The sequence below is a fragment of the Bos mutus genome, chromosome 4, assembly GCF_027580195.1.
Source record: "Bos mutus isolate GX-2022 chromosome 4, NWIPB_WYAK_1.1, whole genome shotgun sequence".
NCBI classification, from domain to species: Eukaryota; Metazoa; Chordata; class Mammalia; order Artiodactyla; family Bovidae; genus Bos; species Bos mutus.
This window is the reverse complement of record NC_091620.1, coordinates 97,846,564-97,873,498: the sequence shown is the minus strand read 5'-3', so window position 1 is coordinate 97,873,498 and position 26,935 is coordinate 97,846,564. Positions and strand designations below refer to the sequence as shown.

At 37.2% G+C, this 26,935-nt stretch overlaps 1 protein-coding gene across 1 annotated transcript in view; it reads left to right on the top strand.

Annotated features, from left to right (window-relative positions):
- The window catches only part of SCIN (scinderin), a 79,019-nt gene that overhangs the window by 22,842 nt on the left and 29,242 nt on the right, over positions 1-26,935 (top strand). Inside the window, exons 4-5 of the mRNA XM_005908538.2 lie at positions 4,686-4,835; positions 25,638-25,730. Coding sequence (XP_005908600.2) covers positions 4,686-4,835; positions 25,638-25,730 — 243 coding nt within the window. The remainder of the gene's footprint in view (positions 1-4,685; positions 4,836-25,637; positions 25,731-26,935) is intronic.

Below are 26,935 nucleotides of genomic sequence, written 5' to 3'. Positions count from 1 at the left end.
AGGTTTGGCTACACTTCGATGTGTGACTTGTTAGCTCTGACCATGTAGTTTAGAAGAAATTTTAGAAACCTCTGGTCTGCCTGCAGTGTGGTTGTTTCTATGAATACCACTCACTTACTTTTATTTCTTGTTACTGGTGGTCCAAACTAATCTCCAGTAACAGAGTGTTTTTGCTCCCTTATTTCTTCCTTTTCCAACTATCCAGAATAATTTTACTTTCCTTAAATAGTTTGTACATTAAGAGTTAATTGTGGCTTCACAAGCTTCTACTTGAGGGTGTTCATGAGCAGTACATACATCAGCAAATTTCTGCCAAAATTTAAGTGGACTTCAGTCTGAATTGAATGGATAATTCCATATTTACAAGGAGTTTTTATGTCCTTTCCCCGCAAAAATGTAAAGTTTTCTGTTGAGTTATTAAAGTCTTTAGGATCTTAGAAGGTAAAATAGTTGCCTCTGAAACTGTATTTGCTTTATAATTTTTAGTGTCCAGTACACAAATCAGATTTACAAAAAGTTTATCTAACTCCCATTCAAGTATTATAATCATCCTGAACCCTCAGGATGGAAAATAAAGAAAAGAAAAAAAATAAATAAATAAATGTGAAGAAGTTTTTGGAAAAAAAAAGTATTATAATCAAAACAATTTAAATTATAGTGAAAGCTTTTTCTGTTTTAAGAATACACATCAACCTATCACATCAGTTACATTTTTTAGCTCTGTGCAGAATTTCTTATTTTTTAGCCCTTGCCCTTTAAAAAAAGGTTAAGTTGAATTATAGGGGAGTTTTTTCAAGGATGGGGCCAATTGAGTACAAGGTTTCTTCGTTTGCAGAGTGGTAAAGTAGTCTTAACCAACTGCCTCTGAATAGGGTGCGTGTTGGGCTAGTGCAGCTTATTAATAGTACTGCACACATGCATTTATTTCATCACTGTAGCGCTCTGTTAAAATGAGACGTCTTAAACACATCACCCACATGTGGTAAAATATGAACTGCTCAAATTGAATGAATTGCTCAAATTCTGTTTAAAATTTGAAGTATGTTTTAATGTCCATAACTGAACAAACTATGTTTGTATAAAAAACATAGTATTGAATGAAAAGTGTTTTTTATTAACTTAAATTTTTTTTAATTTTATATTTTAATTAACTTTTTAAACAGTTCTGGCTTTTAGCAATTTAAAGTCCCCATTTTATTGCATTTCTTGTCTAAGTTAATCACTGAAAATTAAATCTAATAAATCAGCTATGTTACTTCTAGAAATATCACAAAATAAGGTGAAAATAATAAAAGAGTAAGCATAATACACAACATCCATTTTCATGCTCAATAAGAAATTTTTTGGCAATGTTTTCTTTGATGATTTAGTCTTCTTTGAGTTAAAAGGAAAACTTTACTTTTAAAAGTTTTATCATTTTTATGAGTTTTTCCTAGATATATTTTTGCTATGTTAAAGGTTGAAAGTTGTCTCTAAGCAATGGTGAGGAATATTTTCTAAAACTAAATTTATCTGTGAATTGATACTGCACATAAAAAACTCTCAAAATAATATCATAAAAAATATTTTGGGGTCCAAGGAATATTATAAAATTCTATGTTAAATAATATTTATAAAATTATCATTAACTAGAATTCATTTTTAAACATGTTTTACCAGACTTCCTTAATGCTTTACAAACACTAATAAAAACTCAGTTCAGCCGCTCAGTTGTGTCCAACTCTTTGCGACCCCATGCACTGCAGCACACCAGGCTTCCCTGTCCATCACCAACTCCTCAAACTCATGTCCATCGTGTTGGTGATGCCATCCAACCATCTCATCCTCTGTCGTCCCCTTTTCCTCCTGCCTTCAATCTTTCCCAGCATCAGGATCTGTTCCAATGAGTCAGTTCTTTGTATCAGGTGGCCAAAGTATTGTAGCTTCAGTTTCAGCATGAGTCCTTACAATGAATATTCAGGACTGATTTCCTTTAGGATTGACTGGTTTGATTTCCTTACAGTTAGTGTGATTTTATATAATTTCTTTGAAGTAGATAAGAGGTCATTTATAAAACTAGAGAGAATATCAACATCTATTGGATGCATATAAAAATACAGAGCAAATCTGTAATGAATGTGGCTAACAGTCTGAGAAATCTTGAGAGATAACTTCTTATCCACTTCTTATATTTCACTGTAATGTAAATATTAGAAGTTTGTTTTCTCAGATCTACTAAGAAAAAAACCAATTGCAAAATATCACGGAATAAGGAAGAAAAGGTACCTAAGCTAAGAGCCTAAGTGTACTGGCAGAGTAGCCTGCTTTGCTTCAAGGGGTAATTAGAAATGATAGATTCCCTGCAACACCTGCTGGGTGCAATTTGCTCCTAGAGACCAGCAGATGTTCCAGCCCTGGTTTAATGCTTAGAATTATCAGGGGAGTGTCAGTAAATGCAGTTGCCTAGAACACATCTGAGAGTCCCTAAAGGGTAGGCTCAGGTATCCATATTAAAAAAAAAAAAAACCACTATCCTACTCTAACATCTGATTTTAATGCTCAGTGATTAGGTGTTGGCTGATCATTGGGAACCATTTGTTTTCACTGTTTGTAATTGCTAATGTGGGCCTGGTATTCAAATCACCTCTAAATGTGAGTCTCATATTCAGAAGCCCAGGTGTAGAAAACAGGAAAAAAAAAAAAAAAAACAGAAGGAAAAAAACCCCACTCCCTTAATCATGTTGAATAACTAGATCGGATTCTGAAATGAAAGGAGTTGCAAGGCACAGTCCCTTTTTCTTTTACTTCTTATGAAGGCGTGAATTCCTAAGAGTTATATTTTACTCTTGAAAAGGAAAGTGGAGCCGATGAATAAGGAACATGGGAGTTGGGGGTACAGCTTAAGGGGTTAGAGAAGCTGTTACTGGGCTGTGTGCTTTGAAGTTGCACTCCCACGGACAGGGAGCCTGCCCAATTTTAGGCAATAGTAAGCTATCTTTGAATGAAGAAACAACTCTGGACTGTATCAGCGAAAAGAGACCGTTTCTCTGATTTTGAGGGTGCTGGGTTTTTTTTTGCTGTTATTAATTTATTCCCTCGTTTGAAAGTTTGCAAACATAAAGTCACATAGTAAAAGGCTGCTAAAGTCTGTCTCCTTTACACTTAACCACAGTGCAACCTCCCCTCCAGATTGACTAGACAAGTATGTATGGAAACGTTTTGAAAACCGACGGTAGTGCAAACATATTACTAGCCTTAGTGATCTACATGTCAGTCTCCCTTGCTAGTGTCCACTCATTCATCTCTAGTCCCAACATCTAGCTCCTAATAATCACTTAATAAATGAGTGACATTATTAAAAAAAAAAAGAAAAAAACAGACAGATTAAAAACTGAAGGCTTTCTTTCTGCAAATATGTGCCCCTCCCCGTGAGACACTGTGTAGCTTTAAAAATCTTTTTCCTGCAAAGGCAAAAACAGAGCTTATATTTTTGTATCTAATTAAATGGAACTGTATTATTGTGTGGTTTTATTTAAGTCTTTATGATGTACCTGGATATTTTCAACATCAGTGTTTAAACATTATCCTCAATTTCTAACCACTGAAGGATAGTCTATAGTATCCACATAATGACATTTTTATGGTGATTTCCCTATTGAATGGGCATTTGGTTTTGTTTCTTTGTTTTTGTATCTGGTGTCTGATACTTCTGTAAAATAGATTCCTAGAAACGGTCCTGACTCTAAAAGCACATGTAATTTTTTAATGTGATGCCAAACTGCCCTTGAAAAGAGCCTGTCTCAGTATCTGTCACCTTAATAGTGTATGATAATACCTACTCCCACATCCCACCAGCCTGGGTACCATTAAACTTCTTTCTGTGTTAACTCACATTTAGTGGAGAAAATGACATTTATTTTTACTTTCATTTGTTACTGTATACTTTCTGAACATTGTACCTAAGTCCAAAATATATACTGTAATATAAAGGCAAGTAATATATTTGATTTACTATTTATAAAACTGCTGTTGTTCTGTTTCCATTTTTTAAAATTTCTGTTAAAGTATAATTTTTATATATAAGTATATTTTTATATATCATAATTTATATAACTGTTATCCTATTGTTGAACATTTAATGTCTTTTCAATGCCTTACAAAAATCTCAGCTGTGAAAAACTCCTGTACACATGTTTTTTTCTCTTCTTTATGAATAATTTATTAAAATAAATTCCAGTTAGTGATATTACTGGGTCAAAGGTTTAACTTTTCATGACTCGGTAAAGATTGTTAAATTGCTTTACAAAAGTGATAATATCATTTTTTATGATCAGCAAGATCATATTACTACTGTAATAGATTCTTGACTAACTTTCTGAAGGATGTTAGGTTTATTATTCTACATTTATAACTTGTATAAGTTTACTTTCATAAATTGTGCTTTGTGGATTATATACACAGAATGCTGAGATATGTATTTATATTTTCCATGTTTAAAAAATGCCCACTTTATAATGCTAACTGAAAGCAACAGGATACACAATGAGGTATAAATTAAATATATCGAATTATATATACCTCACCAGTGGATAACTTTATTTTTTATGCCTTTGCGTTTTTTCCTAATTAACCACAGCGTGTATTATACCCGGGCTGAATGTCTGTCGTATATTCTTGAGGTCAGAAGATCTGTCTGTTTCTTTTAGGAAATTTACCAGTGGTGTGGATCTTCTTGCAACAAGTACGAGCGCCTGAAGGCCAGCCAGGTTGCCATCGGCATTCGGGACAATGAAAGGAAAGGCAGAGCTCAGCTGATTGTGGTAGAAGAAGGGAGTGAACCATCAGAGCTTACAAAGGTATTATGAGTTGTGTGGGTTTTTAAAAGCTTGCATCTCTAAGCTGTATGTGTGAGCGTGTGTGTTAGATTTAATAACATCTCTGATAAAGCTCAGATTAGGTAAGAGGATGTATCAGAGTTTTCTAAGTCATGGTCCTAGGAGAATAGCGTATCACGACTGTTTTTCCCCACCATTGGAATGACTATCAAAGGAAGCCTTGTTCCCTATCTTCTGTGATATTCAAGGACTGATAGGTGGGCAACACCTTTGAGATTGACTGTAAGAAAATATTTTGGAAGAAAAACAATATTTATTTGAGCTTCTCACCTTTTTTTAAAGTAGTGATTTTTTTCAATTTTAAAATTAATTATTTCATTAAAAGAATGAAATAAAGTCTTATACCAGGAGATTAAATACACCAATATTTTAAATATTTCAATCATTTTAAACTAAGAATTATAGTATAGGTAAGGCACTTATAATTTTAGGATAGTTGTTAAATTAACATGAATTATCTGTCTGGCTCTTTACATCTCTGTCATTTACTTAATCAGTATACCAGTCCTGAACATTTAGTTGTGAACAGTTTTTCCCTTTTAAGAAAACGACAGTGAGTACCTGAGTCTAAATATTGTATATATTCCCTTAAGTAAGATTGTCAGTCAAAGGATATAATCATATTCAACTCTCTAAATACATATTGGTAAATTGATTCCCATTCATTTATTTAACAAATATTTATTGAATTCCTATATGAGCTAGGCCCTAAATATTTGTACCAATTGCTGCTTCCTTGCATAAGTACTGTGTTCCTTCATGACTTTACAGAGCCCTGTCAGCATTTCCTATCATAATACCTTTTTGAATCTTCCCACTTTTCTCTTTGAGTTTTCATTTCTCTAATTTCCTAGGATATTACACTTTTTCCCCAAATATTTTAGCCATTTGCATTTAAATTTTTCTAAAGACAGTTTTATAAACATGTATTTTTAATATTTTTTTATTTAGAGCAATTTAATGCATTAGAGTTACCTGATCCAATGCTAGGCTACATAATCCAGTAAATGAAAATTATATAATGGAATCATTTTATTGATTATAGTGTCTTTAAATTTTTTTACTTTAATAACCACTAAACACAAATTTTCACGTTAATGTTTTGGGAATAATTTGAATTCAATGGGAAGATGATCTCGGTATAATGCTAAGAGAAAGGATAGGCTATAAAATTTTATGTGTAATATTATCTTAATATGAAAGTTTATATTATATAACTGTATATTCATATATACATTTATATCTGGAAAGAAATATGCTGAAATATTACCAACATTATCAATAATGTCTTTGACTCTGGATATATGGCTTCTTCTTATCTTCCTCTTCATTTGTGTTTTCAAAATGTATTATAATGGGTTCCTTTTATAATCAGAGAAAAAAGACCATCTGAAAAAATAAAATTAGGAATGGCTTACCTGGGTTTTCAGTAGTCAAAATTACATCACTAATAAATTAGACCTTGAAACTACTTACAGCAAATTCTTGATCTTTTCATATTTTTTAAAGACCTCTCTTCTGGAAATGTGATCATCATTTAAGTTATCTAATTCTCATATTGAGAAGCAAAAACCTATAAATAAGATGTATTTCTAATTGATTGTAACCCCTTGATTCAATAGCTATATTTTGATAGAAGTGGCCCCTGAAACACAATTGGTCCTTGCTGGGAGCTGGAGGGAGTGTTGCATTAACTGTCAGGCTAGCTTCTCCAGGTCACCTTGGAAGTCAAACTCTCATTGTCTCTGGTTCCTCATTAGTAAAGTGAGGGTTAGACAAAGTGGCTTCTTGGGTCCTTTTAGGTTCCAATGATCTGTGATTGCACATGTTTAATTACCAATCACTTGAGTCTGTTCCAGAGAGTGAAGCTGCTGAGGCTGAGGGCCTTAACTGTGTGTATGTATTTTCCATGTCTTTGCTTGTTGGATTTCATTCAAAGTTCTGAGAAATAAAAGCTTAAGTATGACTGTATGATGCTGTTAAATTAAAACAAGGTAATGCAAATCTGAGGACAAAATTTTGTAAAAATGTAACTGATTTTAAAATATTAGAGATAGGAATAAGGGACATACTGTTTAATATAAAAATGCTTTGTTTAATATAAAAATGTTTTAGGGGATCTTTGTTTTCTAAAAATAACTCCTAGAAAATGCCTACTTTGTTTCTATTTAGTACATTCAATGTATACTGCGTTATGATCGACAGTTCTCACAACTGATCTGAACTGAATTTTCAGTGGAAGCCTTCTTTTTTTGTTGTTAAAAAGCATTCAATGGGAAGTTTTGTTTTTAGAAATGTTCTTTTGGAGCTTGATTACCTGGGTAAGTAGTTGTTTGATGAATTAAGTATGCATTTACAATCAACTAGTTTGACTTTTAGGCCTTCCTAATGTTGTACATGTAACAATAGAATTCAGAAAGTTTATGAACTTGGTTGGGGAAAAAAAATCACAGTTTCATTTTCACTAACCTCTTCATGAAAAATTTCTCCAGTTGTGAATGTAGTTAATAAACCACAGTAGCACGAGCAGAACCTGTGACTTTTCGGATCACATTGTAGGTATTGCAGATAACTTCAAAATATCATTTATGCTTATCACTATTTGGTAATTATGGCAGTTATTAGACTTGCTAGTCAATAATATTATGTAATGAGTATATGAAGGAGCTTATTTACTACTTTATCATGTTTGTTTTTTTTAACATATATTTTGATTTTTGATGGTTATATTCTAATATAATTGGTTTTCATTGTAATAATATTTTATTTTAAACATGTAAAAAATACATTCATTAGTAGGGGTTCACAGACTTGGCAAAAATGGTCCAAAGTGGTCCATAGCACAGGGACAAAAAAAGGTTACCTTGTTTAAGATGATGGAATGCCACTTTTTTTTTTTTTCTGAGATTCTAATGCAATTGTTGACTTTGCTAGAGGATTCTAAAAAAATCTTTCAGAATATCTTCTAAAATTGATCTTTTAAGTGACTCATTTTTAATGAGAATTTTAAAAATTTATTTCCCCAAACTTTGAAAGTCTATATATGAAGGTTAGTAATGGCTTGAACTCAAGGACTTTTCAACCAATTAAATGATGCAATTGTCATGACTCCATATTCAATGCTGAATTTTTGGAACATGTCTTTGTAACACATTCAAGTGATCAACACAGAAAATCATGAAAAGTAATTTTTCTGAGAGTCTTTTGAAAAATTGATGTTTATTTAGAGGTGGTTCAACTATCTATTGATCACAATATTGTAATATTTTCACACTGCTTTCCTATGGCTTATCTCTAGGATGATCATACATTTATAATCCTTTAAAACCAAACACACTGGAGAGTAACAGGGTGTGCTAACCACACAGGACATCGCATGCATTAACAAGAACCGTCTGGGGAAACGGGATGTGTGGTCAGCCTCTTCTCTGTATCTTCAGCACTTTTAAAAGTCATATGCCTAAATAATGAAAGTGATACTATAAGCAAAGCTAATTAAAGCCTGTAACTAGGGTTGCATTGCCTCTGTGCTGATTTTCTCCTCTTTTTAAGCATATTTACCATGAAAAGCTGCATATAAATTATGTAAAGCTTTTTTTCTTGTTTTTTTTTTTTCTTTTCCTATTTAAAATAATCAGTGAATGTGAAGGAAAATCAAATATCTCAATAGCCCGAAGGTCTCAAACTTTCTTTGTTGGTTCTACTCATTCTCTAAACATCCGAAGGGAGGAAAAATGGCGAAGATGAATAATTTATCAGTATGTTTTATAGACTTTCATTTTTAAAAAGACAGCATCTTGCTATCTGTAGGGTAGATAGCAAAAAGAAGGAGCAAGTACTTTGAAACAACAACAAAGCAACTAACCTGGAAAGAGTTTTTTCTCAGTGTAATTTAATGAACTTGTTTAGCCCATAATCACTGTACATGCTATAGAAGGAATCCTGGCAGTAAAAATACTACAGGGAGATTATGAACAGATGCTGTGTTGTTGAACTGTTAGAGTTCTTGCTTCTATAAAAAGCACTAAGGCTCCCTGGAAAGTCATATGTACAATCATTTTAAATTTTGGATTAAAAGAGAAAACTGGAAAGAAAAATTAGAATGTCATATGATATTTCAGTCAATCAGTGTTTATTGATCACCAGGTTGGTTCCCAATCAAGTTCAGAGGCTATATTTTATTGTCTGATGGAGAAGATAAGCATGCACTGAATCTGAAACATAGACCAAGAGTAGGAACAGATTGTAAGGGTCCTCAAATGCTGGAAAGCATGGTCAGAGTGACACCATCAGAAGTTGAAAGATTTCTCATAATAAAACTCATGTATTTTATATTATTTAAAAAAAATTTTTTTTGAAGTATAGATGATTTACAATGTTGCATTAATTTCTGCTGTACAGCAAAGTGATTCACTTATATATACTTTTTTTTCATATTCTTTCCAATGTCACAGGATATTGGATACAGTTCCCTGTGCTGTATATGGTAGGACCTTGTAGTTTATCCATTCTGTATATAGTAGTTTACATCTGCTAACCCCAAACTCCCAATACATCCCTCCCAAACTTACGTATTTTAAACTGCATGACAATAGCATATAAGATAATCTCTAGAGGATCTCCCCATATAATAATTATGTTCATCTTGTTATTATAAGTCATAATTGCTTGAAAATAAGAAAATTTATTCAGTCATTCTTTTGACAAGTTGATTAGATATTCATGATGGATTAAGATCTGAGTATCTTGTAAGTAAGATCTAGAGTTGAATTGTAGAGGTGTTTCTTAAATTATCTTTTAGAGGTGTCTGTTTAGACAAAGAGTAAAATTTTAGTTATGTTTCCCCAAAGTACTTGGCCCAGCGAAATTTGTATCTTAATTATGATGCTACACTAAATTCCTTGAGGGCAAGGTACTGCCTTATTATCTGTGTAACTTTCACATCTCTAACTCATTGCTTGTTAATATGAAGATAATTAATACAATTAACTGTGAACTTTGAGGTACTATATAACCAATTACATTTGTCTTCCTGTTGCAAAGAGGATAGTATTGCTTTAAAACCTTTCCTGTGTTTTAGATGATAGTGTTGGCGAAGATATGAAGAAAGCCATATGACTGATTAACTTTTAAAACTGACAACATTGATATAGGAGCAGTTAGTGTTTAGATAAGCATAATCTATATATTCTGCTAGTCTTCTTTCTATAAATCAATGGTTAACAACTTACCTCCTGGCAAGTGATAACCGAGCCTTGAGCTTATCTGCCTTCCCATGTATTAGGTAGATTGTATGTTCTCCAGGTGAGAATACCTAGTACAGGAAGAAATGGATAGCTGATGTCTAAAACTGTTCGTTCTGTGAAAGTGCAGGTCCCCAGGAGCTACATTTGGGTCTTGCCATCTGTAAAATCTTCCTTCCCAGGTCTAGTCACTTCCCCATTTAGTGTTCAGTAAAATTGGACACCATTTCAATTTTTGTTCACTTAGGGTCCAAAACCCTCTCCTCTGACTCTCTAGCACACATCAGTGCTGGCCACTCACCTTGACCACTTTGCGTGGCCACTGTCAGTAATCCTAGTGCTGCCTCTCCTGATGGCTGTGTTAAAAGTAATACACTCCATGAACTCTAAGAAACTGTAGAGATGTAGGGCTTTATTTTTGAAATCACCCTATATATTTATTTTTCTCCAATACTTTACATTAAAGGCTGGGGTACTAATGCTTCCCAAGGTTGTACAATTTGAATTTACAGAAAGTAAAAGCAGGAATGCTTTTGAATGTTTAATAATCTAAGCACTGGAATAGCCATATATTTTTATCACATAAAGTAAAAGATGAAGAAAAAGCAAGTTAGAATTTGCAAATTTATAATTCTGTTGACATGCCATGAAGCTTCTTTGTGGACATGTTTGCTTTCATAGCATAATCTTGAGTTTACTGGATTTATATGGAATTATATATTAATCTTTTAACTAAAATAATATTGTATATTTGAATCAAGCTTGATCATTTTGAAAGTGATACAACAGAGAATAGGAGAAACTTTATTTTCTGGGGGTAATTTTTGATTAAATATATCAATCCTCATTTATCTTTGTAGAATAGTGTCAAATGAACCAAAGAAGTACAACTAATAGAAATTGGGAGCGATTTTGAAAATCCCCTCATGACAATTTTGGAACAACAAGTGTGTAATTTTTTAAAGGGTCTAAAGATGTACGCTGCTGCTGCTAAGTCACTTCAGTCGTGTCTAACTCTGTGCAACCCCATAGATGGCAGCGTACCAGGCTCCCCCGTCCCTGGCATTCTCCAGGCAAGAACACTGGAGTGGGTTGCCATTTCCTTCTCCAATGCATGAAAGTGAAAAGTGAAAATGAAGTCACTCAGTCGTGTCCTACCCTCAGCGACCCCATGGACTGCAGCCTACCAGGCTCCTCCGTCCATGGGATTTTCCAGGCAAGAGTACTGGAGTCGGGTGCCATAGGGAAATAGTATAAATAAGAACAAAAATCACAGGTTTTTAGTGTCAGAGAATAAACATGGGTATTTTGAACTCGTTAAATGTAAAACACAAAGTTGTTTTGGGGGTTTATAACACACACACACCCACACCCACACACATACATCACTCATTAAAGTAGTTTCTGTTGCTCTCTTGTGTGTGTGCTCAGTCACTAAGTCGTGTCCAGCTCCTTGTGACTCCATGAACTGTCGCTCACCAGGCTTCTCCGTCCATGGGATTTTGCAGGAAAGAATACCGGAGTGGGTTGTCATTTCCTTCTCTGGGGGTCTTCCTGGCCCAAGGACCGAACCTGCATCTACAGCAGTGGCAGGCAGATTCTTTACTGTCTGAGCCACCTGGGAAGCACCTCTCACCCTCTTAATTCCTTGTTAGTCACAACTTTATGCTTTGCGAGGATGGAAATCTGAGTTGCGTAAGATGTTAGTTTGGTCAGTAGGCACAGTGAACATATTAACACTAAGAGACAACAGAAAACGTTTTGTTAGAGCAATGTGCTTGTTAGAGAAGTACACTTCTCTACACTTCTTGTTAGAGAAGTACACTTCTCTTTGTGTGCTATCCAAGTAGCTTTAGCTTCCTTGTTTACCCCTCCTTTATTTTCCAGCCTCTTTTAGTTCTTGGGAAATTGAACAATGTCTTACATACTTTGGAATTTCCTAGTCATGTCGCGTGGTATCTGGCACACCAGAGAAGTTCACCAGAATTTGTTGTGTGATTGAAATAACATTGTTATGAGAGCCATGTGGTCCATTTATGGGTTTGCCATTCAAAGATTTTTGAGGTAAGAGGATTCAAAATATTTGCCACTCTCTCTAGAGTAATCCTCTTATTACATATTAAGTAGACAGGAAGTGTCAGAGGTACCAGCAAATAGAAATCTTTCCTTTTCTTCTCTCTGTTGCAGTACACTTAAATTATCCCCCATTTTTGCTTTACAATAAATGATACTTAGTACACACACCAAATCAACAGAATTATAGTGAGAAGTAGAGCATGCTGCACGGTTATGCTTCTAAGAGCATTACAGTTGCTGTAGCTACTTGTATCTACCACTTACTGATAGCTTATTTCATGTGCCAGGCACTGTTCAAGGCGCTGTTCATTTGTTATTTATTTTAATGAGTATTTTTATTGGATGTGTGCTCAGTTGCTTCAGTTGTATCCAAATCTTTGTGCCCCTATGGAATGCAGCCTGCCAAGCCCTTCTGTCCTTGGGATTCTCCAGGCAAGAATACTGGAGTGGGTTGTCACGCCCTCCTCCAGGGATCTTCCCGACCCAGGGATCAAACCCGGGTCTCCAGCACTGCAGGCAGATTCTTTACCTCTGAGCCGCCAGCAAAGAAGACCCTGTCTAGTATTTAATTCAGATACCCACTTTGTTCCTCATTGGCTCATCCAGTGGGGGCAGTTGAAATATTCTGAACAAAGATAAGAAATATAGTAAAAGTATAGCTAACCAGATATACTACAGGAAGATGATTTTTCAAATAATTTACTTTATCACACCAAAGTTCAACATAAAGATTCGTGACCTTACTAATAAGATGTCACTTTATATAGTCAATCCAAGCTAATACTACTTGGCAAGCTTTTTTGAATGAGGTAATTTCTCCTTTAGTTTGTAGCTGAAGTGAGGGAAGAGTGATAAGCCCTATCAATAGGATAATGCAGTTCCAAGACAGATGGCCTGTATGGAAGGGTGGCTCTTCCCTATATCTGAATTGATAAACTAACACAAATATTACACTAGAATGGCATGTTTCTAGTTCCTCTATTAGTTTTATTTCTCCTCATGTTTGCTGTGACATTAGTGATTATATATATATATATGTGTATATAAATATATATATATATATAGTAATAAAAGAACTGATAGTAAGACTGTATTTCTTTTGGCAGTTTCAGGTGATTTCTTCTTGTCCCTGTGCTAAGAATTAGCCAGACACAAATATCGAAGGGCGAGATCTCTGAGATTCAGTGATTCATAACTCCTTGACATTTTCATTTTGTAAATTAAATATTAAAATATAGAAGAATAATTTCATCTTGTCCTCCTTTACATGGGTAAGGGCAAACGGTTCACTAGTTGGCTGAATTTTCTGTTCACTTTTTCTTCTTTCTAGCTGCATTTTCTTTAGATAATGCAAGTGCTTCTTGTCAAGCACACAAAAATTCAATAACCTAAAAAATAAATTTGTCATGGATTTTATTTGCTGCAGAGGAGGTAAAACAAGCAGCACCAGGACAAACATCCAGGGCCCACTTGCAACTGGCATTCTTATATGGGCTGTACATGGATAAGCTGGTTTATGAAAGGTTGTTGCTGAACCACGAAAAGACGCCGGGATTCTTGGCCTCCGAAAGAGAAGAATTCAGTCCGAGGCTAGGGACGAGGCTTAATCACTCAGAGCTTTTGTGTAATAAAGTCTTATTTAAGTATAAAAGACATAGAGAAATCTTCTGACATAGACATCAGAAGGGGGCAGAAAGAATACCCACCTGCTAGTTTTTAGCTGGATATTATATAGTCACTGCTGCTAAGTCACTTCAGTCGTGTCCAACTCTGTGTGACCCCATAGACGGCAGCCACCAGGCTCCCCCGTCTCTGGGATTCTCCAGGCAAGAACACTGGAGTGGGTTGCCATTTCCTTCTCCAGTGCATGAAAGTGAAAAGTGAAAGTGAAGTCGCTCAGTCATGTCCAACTCTTAGCGACCCCATGGACTGCAGCCTACCAGGCTCCTACATCCATGGGATTTTCCAGGCAAAGTACTGGAGTGGGGTGCCATTGCCTTCTCCAATATATAGTCACTAGCAGTCTGTTAATGAAAGAAAGGAATGTCTTAAAACTCAGAATGGCATCAAGCCCCTCATCCAAAAGATGTATTTTGGGATAATCTTGGCACCAGGGTATCATCCCAGGGCCATAAAATGGTTGACTTGAATCTTGTAGAAAGGCAGATTACCATAGAAATAGTTTCGTTTACACAGATTAGGGGGACAATGTCTGAGTATAACAAACTGGTTTGTCAAGTTGGTTCTGAGCCATGAGACATTAGGGACTTGAAGACAGAGTCTGGGATAAATGCATAGTATATTAACATAGCTTAAGACAAACATTTCCATAAGAAAAATGCATTGGTTAACTCAAGGTTTGAGAAAGGTTAACTTCAGGTGAACCAGGTGTCATTATGGCAGCACAGTATTTTAAGAAGAACCTCCTTTTTAAATTTGTATAGAGAAGGGAAAAAAAAACATATCACTGGTTTGTTTCCTCCTGCCACTTAAAAGAGAGATAAAAAATGTCTGACACTTGCAGCCTATTTCCTCCATTTGGAGACCCCTGGCCTTCCTGCCTGTTATCCTCTCATTTACTTCATAAATAGCCCTATGAAATGGATACATTTACTATCCCCTGTCTTGGTTTATGTTCCTCAAATGCCTATTTGGGGAAAAGGACTTGGGAGCAGATTGTTATTTGGAAGATGATCCTGGAAGCACAGAGTAGGAGTGAAATGCAGCAATAGTTTGTTAGTAAGTTACTTACTGCTACAGGCAACTGGGACCTAGTCCTAGAGGGACCCTCTGAGAAACTATATGGAAAACACTTCAGAACTGGCCCACTGAAGGCTGAGGTGGCTGCAGAATTTAGCTGGTAACTCTTATTCCTCATTGGTTGAGGGTCACCCCTTGGGTATTAACTCTCCAGAACCTCCAGCTGCCTTGTGTATGGGTATGGTACAGCTTTGTGGCCAGATCATGCCATCAGATAAGACAGCAGAAGGCTTTGGTCTTTAAGGAATTACTTGCTGATGAGCCTGGGGGTAGACCTAGGCAAGATGGGCAAAACACCAATAGCATCTCTGCATCCTCACTCTATGAAGAAAGTCACAGAGAGCCTATGTAACTTGCCCACGTGGGTTGGGAATAGGATATCTGTGGTTCACAGATCACGGCAGATTTTCATTCCATGGCAGATCTTAAACATGCAGAGAGGTGGGACCCACATCTGTTGATCTTCCAAAATTTTGCTATGCATTTTTGACAGCCATACCTGTTTTGTGTATTCCATACGGAAAGTGTTAGCTTTTGTAGCATAATTTTTTGTGCTCAATAGGCTGGCTTGACCCTTTATTTTATATCACTTAGGATTAGAGTGCAACCTTTCATCCATATTGTAGAGGCATTAGGTGCAGGGTAATTGGGGTAGACATTTTCTTTGAAAGAAAATACATTGTTTTAATGTGAGTATAAAAGGTAGGCAGATATTTTTCAAGCACCTCAGAGTACATGAAAGCCGTTTTAAATTTGCTCAGTTGAATGTTGGTGTTTGGGAATTTTCTTTTTTTTTATTTTTAAAATTTCCTAGCACCAACATTTAACTGAGCAAATTCAAAATGGCTTTCATGTACTCTGTGGTGCTTGAAAAATATCTGGTTTTCTGAATTAAGTAAAGAGGAACTTTCACAACTCTCTTGTCATAAAACTCTACCTAATCTGATTAAGTTTTATATGTAACTCAGGTTTATTTATTTCATTTAATCATCATCATAACTGTGAGTGGTAGTAATTATTATACCATTTGAAATATGAGAATAAGGTCACGGAGTCATTTAGTTGTGGGTCCATCCAGCTCAGATTGTCTAATATTAGTAAGAGAAGGGATTGTGAAAAAGACAAGGGTGGAGGATGCTCATTGTGAAGCATGAAGATTAGGAACCATAAAGACCAATGATGAAAGCATGCATTCAAGCACTGGTCAGGTAGAAATATCCAAATGGGTTTGAGATCTTACAGGAAAAAGGTCTAATAATCCCCAGAAGGAGCAGAAAGCCTAGAATCTTTCAGATTTGACTCAGGGCAACCTCCAGAGCACCAGCCTATGTTAATTTGTCCACAAGATTAATTCTTTTTGTGAAGATATGGCTTCCCAGGTGGCACTAGTGGTTAAGAACCCACCTGCCAGTGCAGGAGATGTAAGAGACATGGGTTCGATCCCTGGATTGGAAAGATCCCCTGGAGAAGGAAATGGCAACCCACTCCAGTGTTCTTGCCTGGAGAATCCCATGGACTGAGGAGTCTGGAGGGCTGCAGTCCTCTGGATTGCAAAGAGTTGGACATGACTGAAGTGACTTAGCTTGCATGCATGTGACAGTCAGAAATGCTCGGCAGACTTGTCCTGATGGTGAAGATGAGTGAGCCATGCTACCAAAGCTGATACCACTAAAGGTTTAAATTGTATCACTGTACCCAGCCCAGAGTCTCTCCAAATACACAGTGCTAGGGCTTCATTCAGAATCTCTGGGGCTGGGGTTCAAACTTGAGTGTTCTTTATTATAACTCCTAGGTGGTTCTAGTATGCAGTCAGCGGAAAACAGCTGCTCTAGTTTAGTAAGTTGACATTCTGGCTTATATATTTTAATAACTTGGGAGTTATGTTTCCATGTTAAAGAAAGTCATGTTAGCTTTATGTAGTAGCACTTTGTGGATTAGCTTTCTATATTATAATCATTTATGAGTTAACTTTCTCATGATGTTGACTCCCTGAATATAATCTCTACAGTGTGGTTATTACAGTAATGCTGAGGTTCAGGTCTCCATCATGATCAGTTCCCCTGGCCACAGCGTTCTCTGCATCCTCCTGAGCTACATTGTCAAATGAAGCATGCATTTGACGTGTGAGACACAAGTGGCTATTTAGGTTTTGGTTTAAATTAGCTAAAATTAAATAACACTTAAAATTTAGTTACTTGGTGACATTCACCACATTTTAGGTGCTCAGTAGCTACAGGTAGCTAGTGACCACTGTATTGGATCACACAGATATGAAACATTATAGTCACAGAAAATTCTACTGGACAGCCCTAGCGGGATAATGAAACGAAGCTCTCTTGTAGACACTCATTTCACTTTTGTCCTTTTATCCAAACAGGTATTTCACATGCTTTCCCTCGGTCTAAAATACCTTACCCACTATTTGATGTATTAAATTACCCTTTATATGACTTACCAGTAAAGGGATAAAGGTGTTTTAGAGGTGGGGAAGTACATCAGTGAGAGAGAGCAGGAGGGCAAATGTTGGACTGTTTCCATATTAGGTGGAGCTGGCTACAGGAGGGTGCCACTTTTCTCGGAATTGCCTGTCATTCTATATGAGTGTTTCTTCCCTGTTATCAAATATTAGTCTTATCAAAGACATAAACTGTCTCGAAGTAAGTAAATATACTGAAACTATGAGGCTGTACTTCACTTGAACAATTTCTTTCTATTTACCATATGCTTGCACTGTATTGATCTTTTTTCCAGTTAGGGAAAGGAAATAAAACACAAAACTACTGAGCAGTTAAAATTTTAGCCCTTAGAATGCAGAAACTTACTCTGTTTTTAGTGAAAAAAGAAGCAGAGCCATTTACAGTAAAATAATTAAGGTAAAAACAATGCCATGTCTCATTCTCTTAAAAGCACTGCAGTAGGAGTTGGAATTCCAGGGGGTTAGTTACATCCTTGCTTCAGTGTTTTTAAGACCTGGGCCTAAGGCACACTCCTAACTCATTTTCCTAATCTTGAGATGAAATTGGGTTGAGAAGTACATAAGACCCTCTGTTTAACACCGTAGGACTTGACACCAGTGTAAATAATTTTTATCCCAGGTGATTTGGAGTTTGAGTTATGTACTGTTCTTCTTCCAGGCCACATCATTATCTCTTCTTTTCTTATTATTTACTTTAATTTCTTACTGTAAAGTGTCCAAATATCTTGAAGTTTCTGTTGAATGTCAAAGGAGGGAAAATGGATCTTGTATGAGCTAGATTGCAAATGTTGGAATTTTGTATCCAAAATAGATGGCTCTGGCTAAAAGCTTTAAAATAAATAAATACAATTGCAAATGTGAGAAGTCAGTAAGGATTATGAAAGTATAGCAAAGTTTTCCTTAACTGCTTGATCCTTTCTAAGAAAACAAATTTACACATAGGCCAACTTATTATTTAAACAAAGTAGCAGTGGATCTTACAAAAGAAACAGGCAAGATGCTGAGGATGGTCTTGGCACAGGTCATGAAAACCTAGAAATTCTGAAGATCGGGGATTGTGAATATAGAGCTGGGTTGTGTGTTTGCTTTAATAATTTAATGTAAATGTCTCCTGAGTTGTTTTGAATTGAGCTCCTGTTGAAGGCAAAGAATAAACAGCAGAAAAGAAAGTCCAGGCAAAGAACAAAATTGTATTTCCACAAATTTCCAACCTCTTTAATATACTTGGAGTCGTGTTTTACATTGTTAAGCATTTCCATTATGTTACTGATAAAAAGAGAGGAAAAGATAGAGATATGCCCATTTTTGTATTCACATCCCATCTGTAACAAATTAGGTCCTCATCTGTAACAAACTAGTCCCTGTGATCTTTGGAGCTACTTCATTTCCTAGCTGAAAACTTAAGAACCCTGGGCCCCTGCTAGCTCCTTCTAGGTCTTTACATTAACAAGTGCTTCTTTGGTCAAAATGCCTAGAGCTGTTAGGGATCCAGTAATATTTACTCTCCTTTGATGAACTGAGGGAATAAGGCTGAGACAGAAGCCTGAGGTAGTCAGGCTTTCCTGTTGGCTTAGTTGGTAAAGAATCTGCCTGCAATGCAGGAGACCTGGGTTTGCTCCCTGGGTTGGGAGGATCCCCTGAAGAAGGGAATGGCAACCCACTCCAGTATTCTTGCCTGGGAAATCTCATGGACAGAGAAGTCTGTTGGACTCTACAGTCCATGGAGTCACAAAGAGTCAGATACGATTTTGTGACTAAACCACCATCACAAAGTTAAAATGAAGTGGTAATTAGTTTAAGTAAGGCGATGGCAACCTACTCCAGTACTCTTACCTAGAAAATCCCATGGACGGAGGAGCCCGGTGGGCCGAAGTCCATGGTGTAGTGAAGAGTCGGACTCGACTGAGTGACTTCACTTTCACTTTTCACTTTCACGCTTTGGAGAAGGAAATGGCAACCCATTCCAGTGTTCTTGCCTGGAGAATCCCAGGGATGGTGGGGATACATTTTGCATACATTTTAATTATTTCTTTAGAATAAGCTACTAGAATAGAAGGATTGAATCAAATGATAGGCATCCTTTTTTTTTTCCTATCCAAGTCATTTATTTGAAATGCCATCATATTCCTTAATGTGTATTTATATGCATATGTTGACACGAATTACCTTACACATGAGAGTAAATAGAGTACAGTGTTGGTGGTATAGTGGTGAGCAGAGCTGCATTCCAAGCGTGAGTAGACATAGTTGGTGGAGGAACTCTTTCTTATCTATGACCTGTATTTTTTAAAAACATTACGCAAGCGCTGTTGATGCCACACATGCATTTTTCTGAAAATTTATTAAATATTCTTCCATATCTTTAAAATAAAATTATAAAAGAAGTGGCCACTGTTCATAGTTTAATTTATGAAGTTTGCTTTTAATAATTTAGTAGCATACCTGGCTAAACTATATGTATACAGAGAAACGTGCTGTGCATGGCTGTGACTTTCAGAAGGTAAACAGATGGGTTTTTTTGTGTTAGGATATGTGTTTAGTGGACTTTTCACGTATCTTGTGAAGTATGGTCAACAGAGTAGGCTGGATAGGCCATGCTTTTAAGGTTTTTGTCACTGTTCATCACTTTGAAGAATGTTCCTTCTCACCAGAATGCCTGGTAGAATACTGAATTTTCCCAACCCTGGATATTGTCAGTTTTTTCCTAACCTCTGATGATTCTGTGGATAAAAAAGTATCATGGTTTTACTGTTTTACATTTTTTAGTAGCTCTTCCATGTCTGTTTTATCTTTTTTAAGGGCTGTTTGCTCCCACAACACTGACAGATGAAAGAACTCCTCTCTTTCAGCCTGTAATGCCCACAGCATAGGCAGAACCAAGAGGAAAGCGGAGTAGGCAGATGGGACTCTGAGGAAAATGAGAGCTATGCAGACAGGAAGGGAGAGTACCCACCCACTGTGTATAGGATGAGTGTTGCACGCTGTATTTGCTGGCATTATTCTGATCAGAATGGGAGAAATAAACATGACAATAAATAGAAATATACAGTCCCTGCTATGAAGCACCCTCTGCTTCATCTCCAGCGACAAGCCCTAAACAGTGAAGTGAAGACTTTTGGACATAGCTTGGAGAGACAGCACAGCCTGTTAGTTAAGAACACATACTCTGGAGTCAGAGTTCAAATCTGGACTTTGTCACCTACTAGCTGCATGAACTTAGTCTTGTTTTTTCAAGCGTAAAATGGGATAATGAAAGTGCCACCTCATAGCTTGTTATGAATATGAAACTATTTAATAAATGTAAAGTGCTTAGAAAGGTGTCTGGTACACACTGATATATAAGCATTGGTTATATTAAGTGTGGGACATTATGGCACTTGAAAAGTTGTAGTTGAATACATGCAACATAATAAAAAGCAATAAATAGATAAATGCATTCCACTACATGGTGTTTAGACAAGTGGGGTACTATCATTAATGGATAATTTTCAAAGAAATAAAATCAATCGCAGACAAGTATAAAATAACCCATGTCAAGAAAATTGGAGATATCAAGGAAACATTTCATGTAAGGATGGGCATGATAAAGGACGGAAACAGTAAGGACCTATTAGAAGCAAAAGAGATTAAGAAGAATACAAGAATACACAGAAAAACTACAAAAAAAGTCTTAATGACCTAGATAACCATGATGGTATGGTCACTCACCTAGAGCCAGACATCATGGAGTCTGAAGTAAGGTGGGCCTTAGGAAGTATTACTACGAACAAGGCAAGTGGAGGTGATGGATTTCCAGTTGAGCTATTTCAAATCCTAAAAGATTATGCTATGAAAGTGCTGCATTCAATATGTCAGCAAATTTGGAAAACTCAATAGTGACCACAGGACTGGAAAAGGTCAGTTTCATTCCAGTCCCTAAAAAAGGGCAATGCCAAAGGATGGTCAAACTACCGCACAATTGTGCTCATTGTACCTCCTAGGAAGATTATGCTCAAAAGCCTTCAAGCTAGGCTTCAGCAGTATATGAACTAAGAACTTCCAGATGTACAAGCTGGATTTTGAAAAGGCAGAGGAACCAGAGATCAAATTGCCAACATTTTTTGGATTATAGAAAAAGCAAGGGGATTCCAGAAAAATAGCTACTTCTGCTTCATTGATTACTTGAAAGCCTTTGACTGTATGGATCACCACAAACTGTGGAAAATTCTTAAACAGATGGGAATGCCAGGCCACCTTACCTGTCTCCTGAGAAACCTTATAAAAGATTTTATTTTGCTGGACTCCAAAATTACTGTGGATGGTGACTGCAGCCATGAAATTAAAAGACACTTGCTCCTTGGAAGAAAAGCTATGACAAAATTGGACAGTATTAAAAAGCAGAGACATCACATTATCGACAAAAGTCCGTATAGTTGAAGTTACAGTTTCCAGCAGTCATGTATGGTTATGAGAGTTGGACCATAAAGAAAGCTGAGTGCCGAAGCATTGATGTTTTTGAACTGTGGCATTGGAGAAGACTCTTGAGAGTCCCTTGGACTGCAAAGAGATCCAGCCAGTCAACCCTAAAGAATATCAACCTTGAATATTCATTGGAAGGACTGATGCTGAAGTTGAAACTCCAATCCTTTGGCCACCTGATGCGAAGAGCCAACTCATTAGAAAAGACCCTGATGCTGGGAAAGATTGAAGGTGGGAGGAGAAGGGGACGACAGAGGATGAGATGGTTGAATGGCATCACTGACTCAATGGACATGAGTTTGAGTAAACTTTGGGAGCTGGTGAAGGACAGGGAAGACTGGTGTGCTGCAGTCCATTGAATCACAAAGAGTCAGACATGACTGAGCAGCTGAACAACAACCAGAATCTCAGCCTCAACACGTAGCAGTGTGTAAAACAATCTCTTTGCTTCATTGGGTATCAGTGACCTTTTCTGTAAAATGATAAGAGTATCTGGTTCACAGGAGCTCTTATAAGGTTGAAATTAACATGTGTCTAAAGCTCCTGACCCAATGTGTGACTCATAAGAGACATTCAATAAGTGGTAGCTATTACTATGCTGAACAGTATTGTGCTAATTATAATTAGCTGAATCAACCAAAGAGTAATTGTTCGGTTTTGCTTCTGCCACACCCCGTCAACCTAGGTGACAGTTACATGCAGCATTATGTACCACCCTGGGGAAGGAAAGTGCATGGCTGCCGGGAAACATGGAAAACATCAGCCTGATTAGAGGAGGTTACTTGGTAGATGCTGGGAAATAATGCCGAGTACGTTACATCCAGCCTCTGGAGGTGCCTTGGAAACCAAGCAGAGGAGCTGGGGCTCTGTCAGTAGCATCCAATTCAGAATCATCTCAGAGGAGTTGGGGCTCTGTCAGTAGCATCCAGTTCAGAATCATCTGCAGATTTCTGGTGCATGCCTGTGTGCTAAGTTGCTTCCACTGTGTGTGACTCTTTGTGACCACATGGACTGTAGCTCACTTGGCTCCTCTGTCTGTGGGATTACCAGCCAAGAATACTGGAGTGGGCTACCATGCCCTCCTCCAGGGGATCTTCCCAACCCAGGGATAGAACCCACTTCTCTTATGGCTCCAGTATTGGCGGGTGGGTTCTTTACTGCTAGTGACACCTGGGAATCCTGCAGATTCCTGGGTTTCACCTCAAATCCACTGTAACAGCTGGCAGTTGGGAATCTGTATTTTATCAAGTTACCCAGATGTTGCTTGAGCACATTGAACCTTAAGAATCACTACTGCCAGGCTTCCCTGAGGGCTCACTGATTAAAGAATCCCCCTGTCAACGAAGGGGACATGGGTTCCATCCCCAGTCCAGGAAGATTCCGCACGCCTTGAGGCAGCTGAGCCAGTGTGCCGCAACTACTGAGCCTGTGCTCTAGACTCTGGGAGCCACAACTACTGAAGCCCACGCGCCCTAGAGCCATGCTCCACAACGAGAGAAGCCACGGTAACGAGAAGCCTGTGTACCCAACTAGAGAGCAGCCCCTTGCTCTCTGCAACTAGAGGAAAGCCCGGGCATCAGCGAAGACCCAGCACAGCCATAAATAAATAAATAAAACAAAAAAATTGGAAAAAAAAATCACTATTGCAGATAAAAGATGTAAATCTTATCTGGAGTCATCTTCTTGAAACACTGAAGTAAAGTGAAATAGGGAGTCTTCCAGCCACTGTAAAGAATAACTTTCTGGATGAAAAGATGAATGGGGCCCTGAAGGCCGGAGGGAATTGACAGGAGTAGGCATAACCTGTGACTTGGGTGATGAAGAACTTCACTAGGGTGGAGGTTAATGTAGACAGGGATCAGAGACTTTCAACATCATCAGTAAAGAGGGAGAATTTAATGACTGAGCAGCTAAGAGATTCAAAAAGAAGGACAGCAGGTATTCAAAACTGATGTCATGATTGTAAGTCCAGGTGGAGAGAGGAATAGAGATTCGCTGACAGGGATGGAGAATGGTCAATTTTGTGGAAAGATAAAGTTACGTCTGGAGCATGTTAGAGGATGGTGGTACTTTTAAGTGGAAACTTACAGGAACTAACTGAAGGAAAGGGGAGGACTCCAAGCTGGAATGACAGGTCTTGGTTTAGGTGAAACTTTCAAGGAGCATTCTCAGATAAGATTTCTCTGCTTCAGTATTAAATATGTCCTTTAACCCAAACTATTGATTCCAAACTACTGTCTTCATTGGAGTAGAACTTTAAAAGGGTATATGACATCTTTCACTGCTCTTATAAGGAATACATATTTCTAACCAAGATAAAATTGTTATAAAAAAAGCAATTTTGATTGCATTTTAACTTTTGTTTGATCCTACTTTTAGCAAAAGAAGAAAACTATATTGCAATCATTTAGTATGTTCAATAATTAAAGGATTTTATGGATCATTGTGTAGGCAAAAAGATGGGCATATTCCCAGAGGAAAATAAGTCTTTAGTATATTTCTAAACTCGAGACTGTGCTGTACTCATGCATAGGTTAGAATTTAAGCTTTTATTGTTGTCTGGTATTCAGCAGTATGTATTTTCATACAGTATATTTGTAAGGAATACTGACTGTAAAACACATTATGCATGGAATTTCATTGTATATTAAATATTTATTAAATCTAAATGAATAGCATCTTTGCATTTTTAAACTTGCATTTATATTTGTGTTATAAAACTCATATTGTTTTGAATACATTTATATTTGATTCCTGTTCTTAGCATACTATGATACTTATGTCAGTTAATTAAATTCATTAATTAACGTCTTTATGGGCATTTTGGGGGATGATTTTAGTGTACAGAAATTCAAAGCAGATCCAAATGTATTTTCTACAAAATGCTTTCTTAAACTTTTGGATTGCATCAGGTGTGCAAAGAGTACATAAGCACATTCATTCATTCAACATTCATTTGTTCTGTGTCAAAAATGCAGCAGGAAGCAAAGCATATGATTAACTGACATTTCATCTAGCCTAGCCTATATCAATAATAATAATAGTACCCTACCCTCAAATAGTAATTTTGCCCAAGATTTTGTTACAATAAATTAATAAAACCTATAGATTGCTTGTAGAAACAGAGGTTATGGAAGATATTTTGTTGCACAGCTGAACTTAGAACTCATATTTTAATTAATTCCTACTAGTTTTCAATAATGGAGAATGCAATGGCACCCCACTCCAGTACTCTTGCCTAGAAAATCCCATGGACGGAGGAGCCTGGTGGGCTGCAGTCCATGGGGTCGCTGAGAGTCGGACACGACTGAGCGACTTCACTTTCACTTTTCACTTTCATGCATTGGAGAAGGAAATGGCAACCCACTCCAGTGTTCTTGCCTGGAGAATCCCAGGGACGGGGGAGCCTGGTGGGCTGCTGTCTATGGGGTCGCACAGAGTCGGACATGACTGAAGCGACTTAGCAGCAGCAGCAGCAGTTTTCAATAATACGGAGACCTACACTTTCAAGTTTGGGATTTCACTTTCTTGAAAGTTCACATCACCAGCAAACTCAGTGTTTGTTTACTTAATGCTGTCGATTGATTTGACCTGTGGGAGAAGGCCAGTTTAGTATGATTGGTGAGAAATGTCTGAGCCTTGTCATTTCAGTTGCTAGTATTTTATAATCTATGACTTAGGAATCTTTTTTTCAAACTTTGCGCCATTAATAAGAGGTCTTTATCTTTTTATCTGTACTCTTTTTTCCAGGTATTAGGGAAAAAGCCAAAGCTTAGGGATGGAGAAGATGATGATGACATCAAAGCAGATATAACTAATAGGAAAATGGCTAAACTCTACATGGTGAGTTCACTGGTAGGAAGTTCTGTTGTTTTTATTGGACAGGATGGTGCTGGGGAGACCTGCTGGGGAGGGACTGTTTGCCACAGATGACAATGTTCCTCGTTGCCCTCAAAGAGAAATGTGTGGGAAGAATTTGTTCTTTGCTTTAACACAAGTTATTTAAAACTCTTATTTCTATTACTTTTAAAATTTTTATTAAAAACAAATAATTTGCTGTGATTTAAATTAAAAAATTATATATATTGTTGCTGTACTAGTTTGCAATAGTTCAGTTCAGTTCAGTCACTCAGTTGTGTCCGACTCCTTGTGACCCATGGACCACAGCACGCCAGGCCTCCCTGTCCATCACCAACTCCTGGAGTTTACCCAGACCCATGTCCATTGAGTCGGTGACGCCATCCAACCGTCTCATCCTCTGTCGTCCCCTTCTCCTCCCACCTTCAATCTTTCCCAGCATCAGGGTCTTTTCAAACAAGTCAGCTCTTCACATCAGGTGGCCAAAGTATTGGAATTTCAGCTTCAACATCAGTCCTTCCAATGATTATTCAGGACTGATCACTTTTAGGATGGACTGGTTGAATCTCCTTTCAGTCCAAAGGACTGTCAAGAGTCTTTTCCAACACCACAGTTCAAAAGCATGAATTCTTTGGTGCAAAGCGCAGCTAGTGCTCCTTGCCTTGGAGGTGGGGTATCCCCTCTCGACCGCTTGCCGCTCCAGCACCCGCAGCCACCACTCGTTGCTCCAGCGACAATATGTCCTGATATCTTACATTCAGTACAATACATTCAATAAAGTGTTTCCTTCGTAGAGTACAAAGACTGTAAGCTTTTTCTTATGAAATCCTAATGAGCTATAAAATTGTGACCTCACTTGAAATATCCTGTTTAGCCATCATGAAGTCTTTTTTATGAGAGGGCAAGGCTATCAAATCAAACAGCTGGAAGGAAAAAGGGTAAAAACTGTCCTGGGTGTTGGCAGACTTAGTTCCATGTTAGCTCTGTGGGAAGGACTGCCAGGGCGACCTTGGCCAAGACACGGCCATTCTGGGTCTTAGTTTTCTTATCTGACAAAAGAGAGATTAAACTGGAACTACTTAGGTTCCTTCCAATCCACAATTTTATGATTTTATTGCTGGTGAGGGTAACAAAATCCACAAGATGTACCAGGTGAGGAGACTTCACATGGGATCCGTTAAGCATTCCCT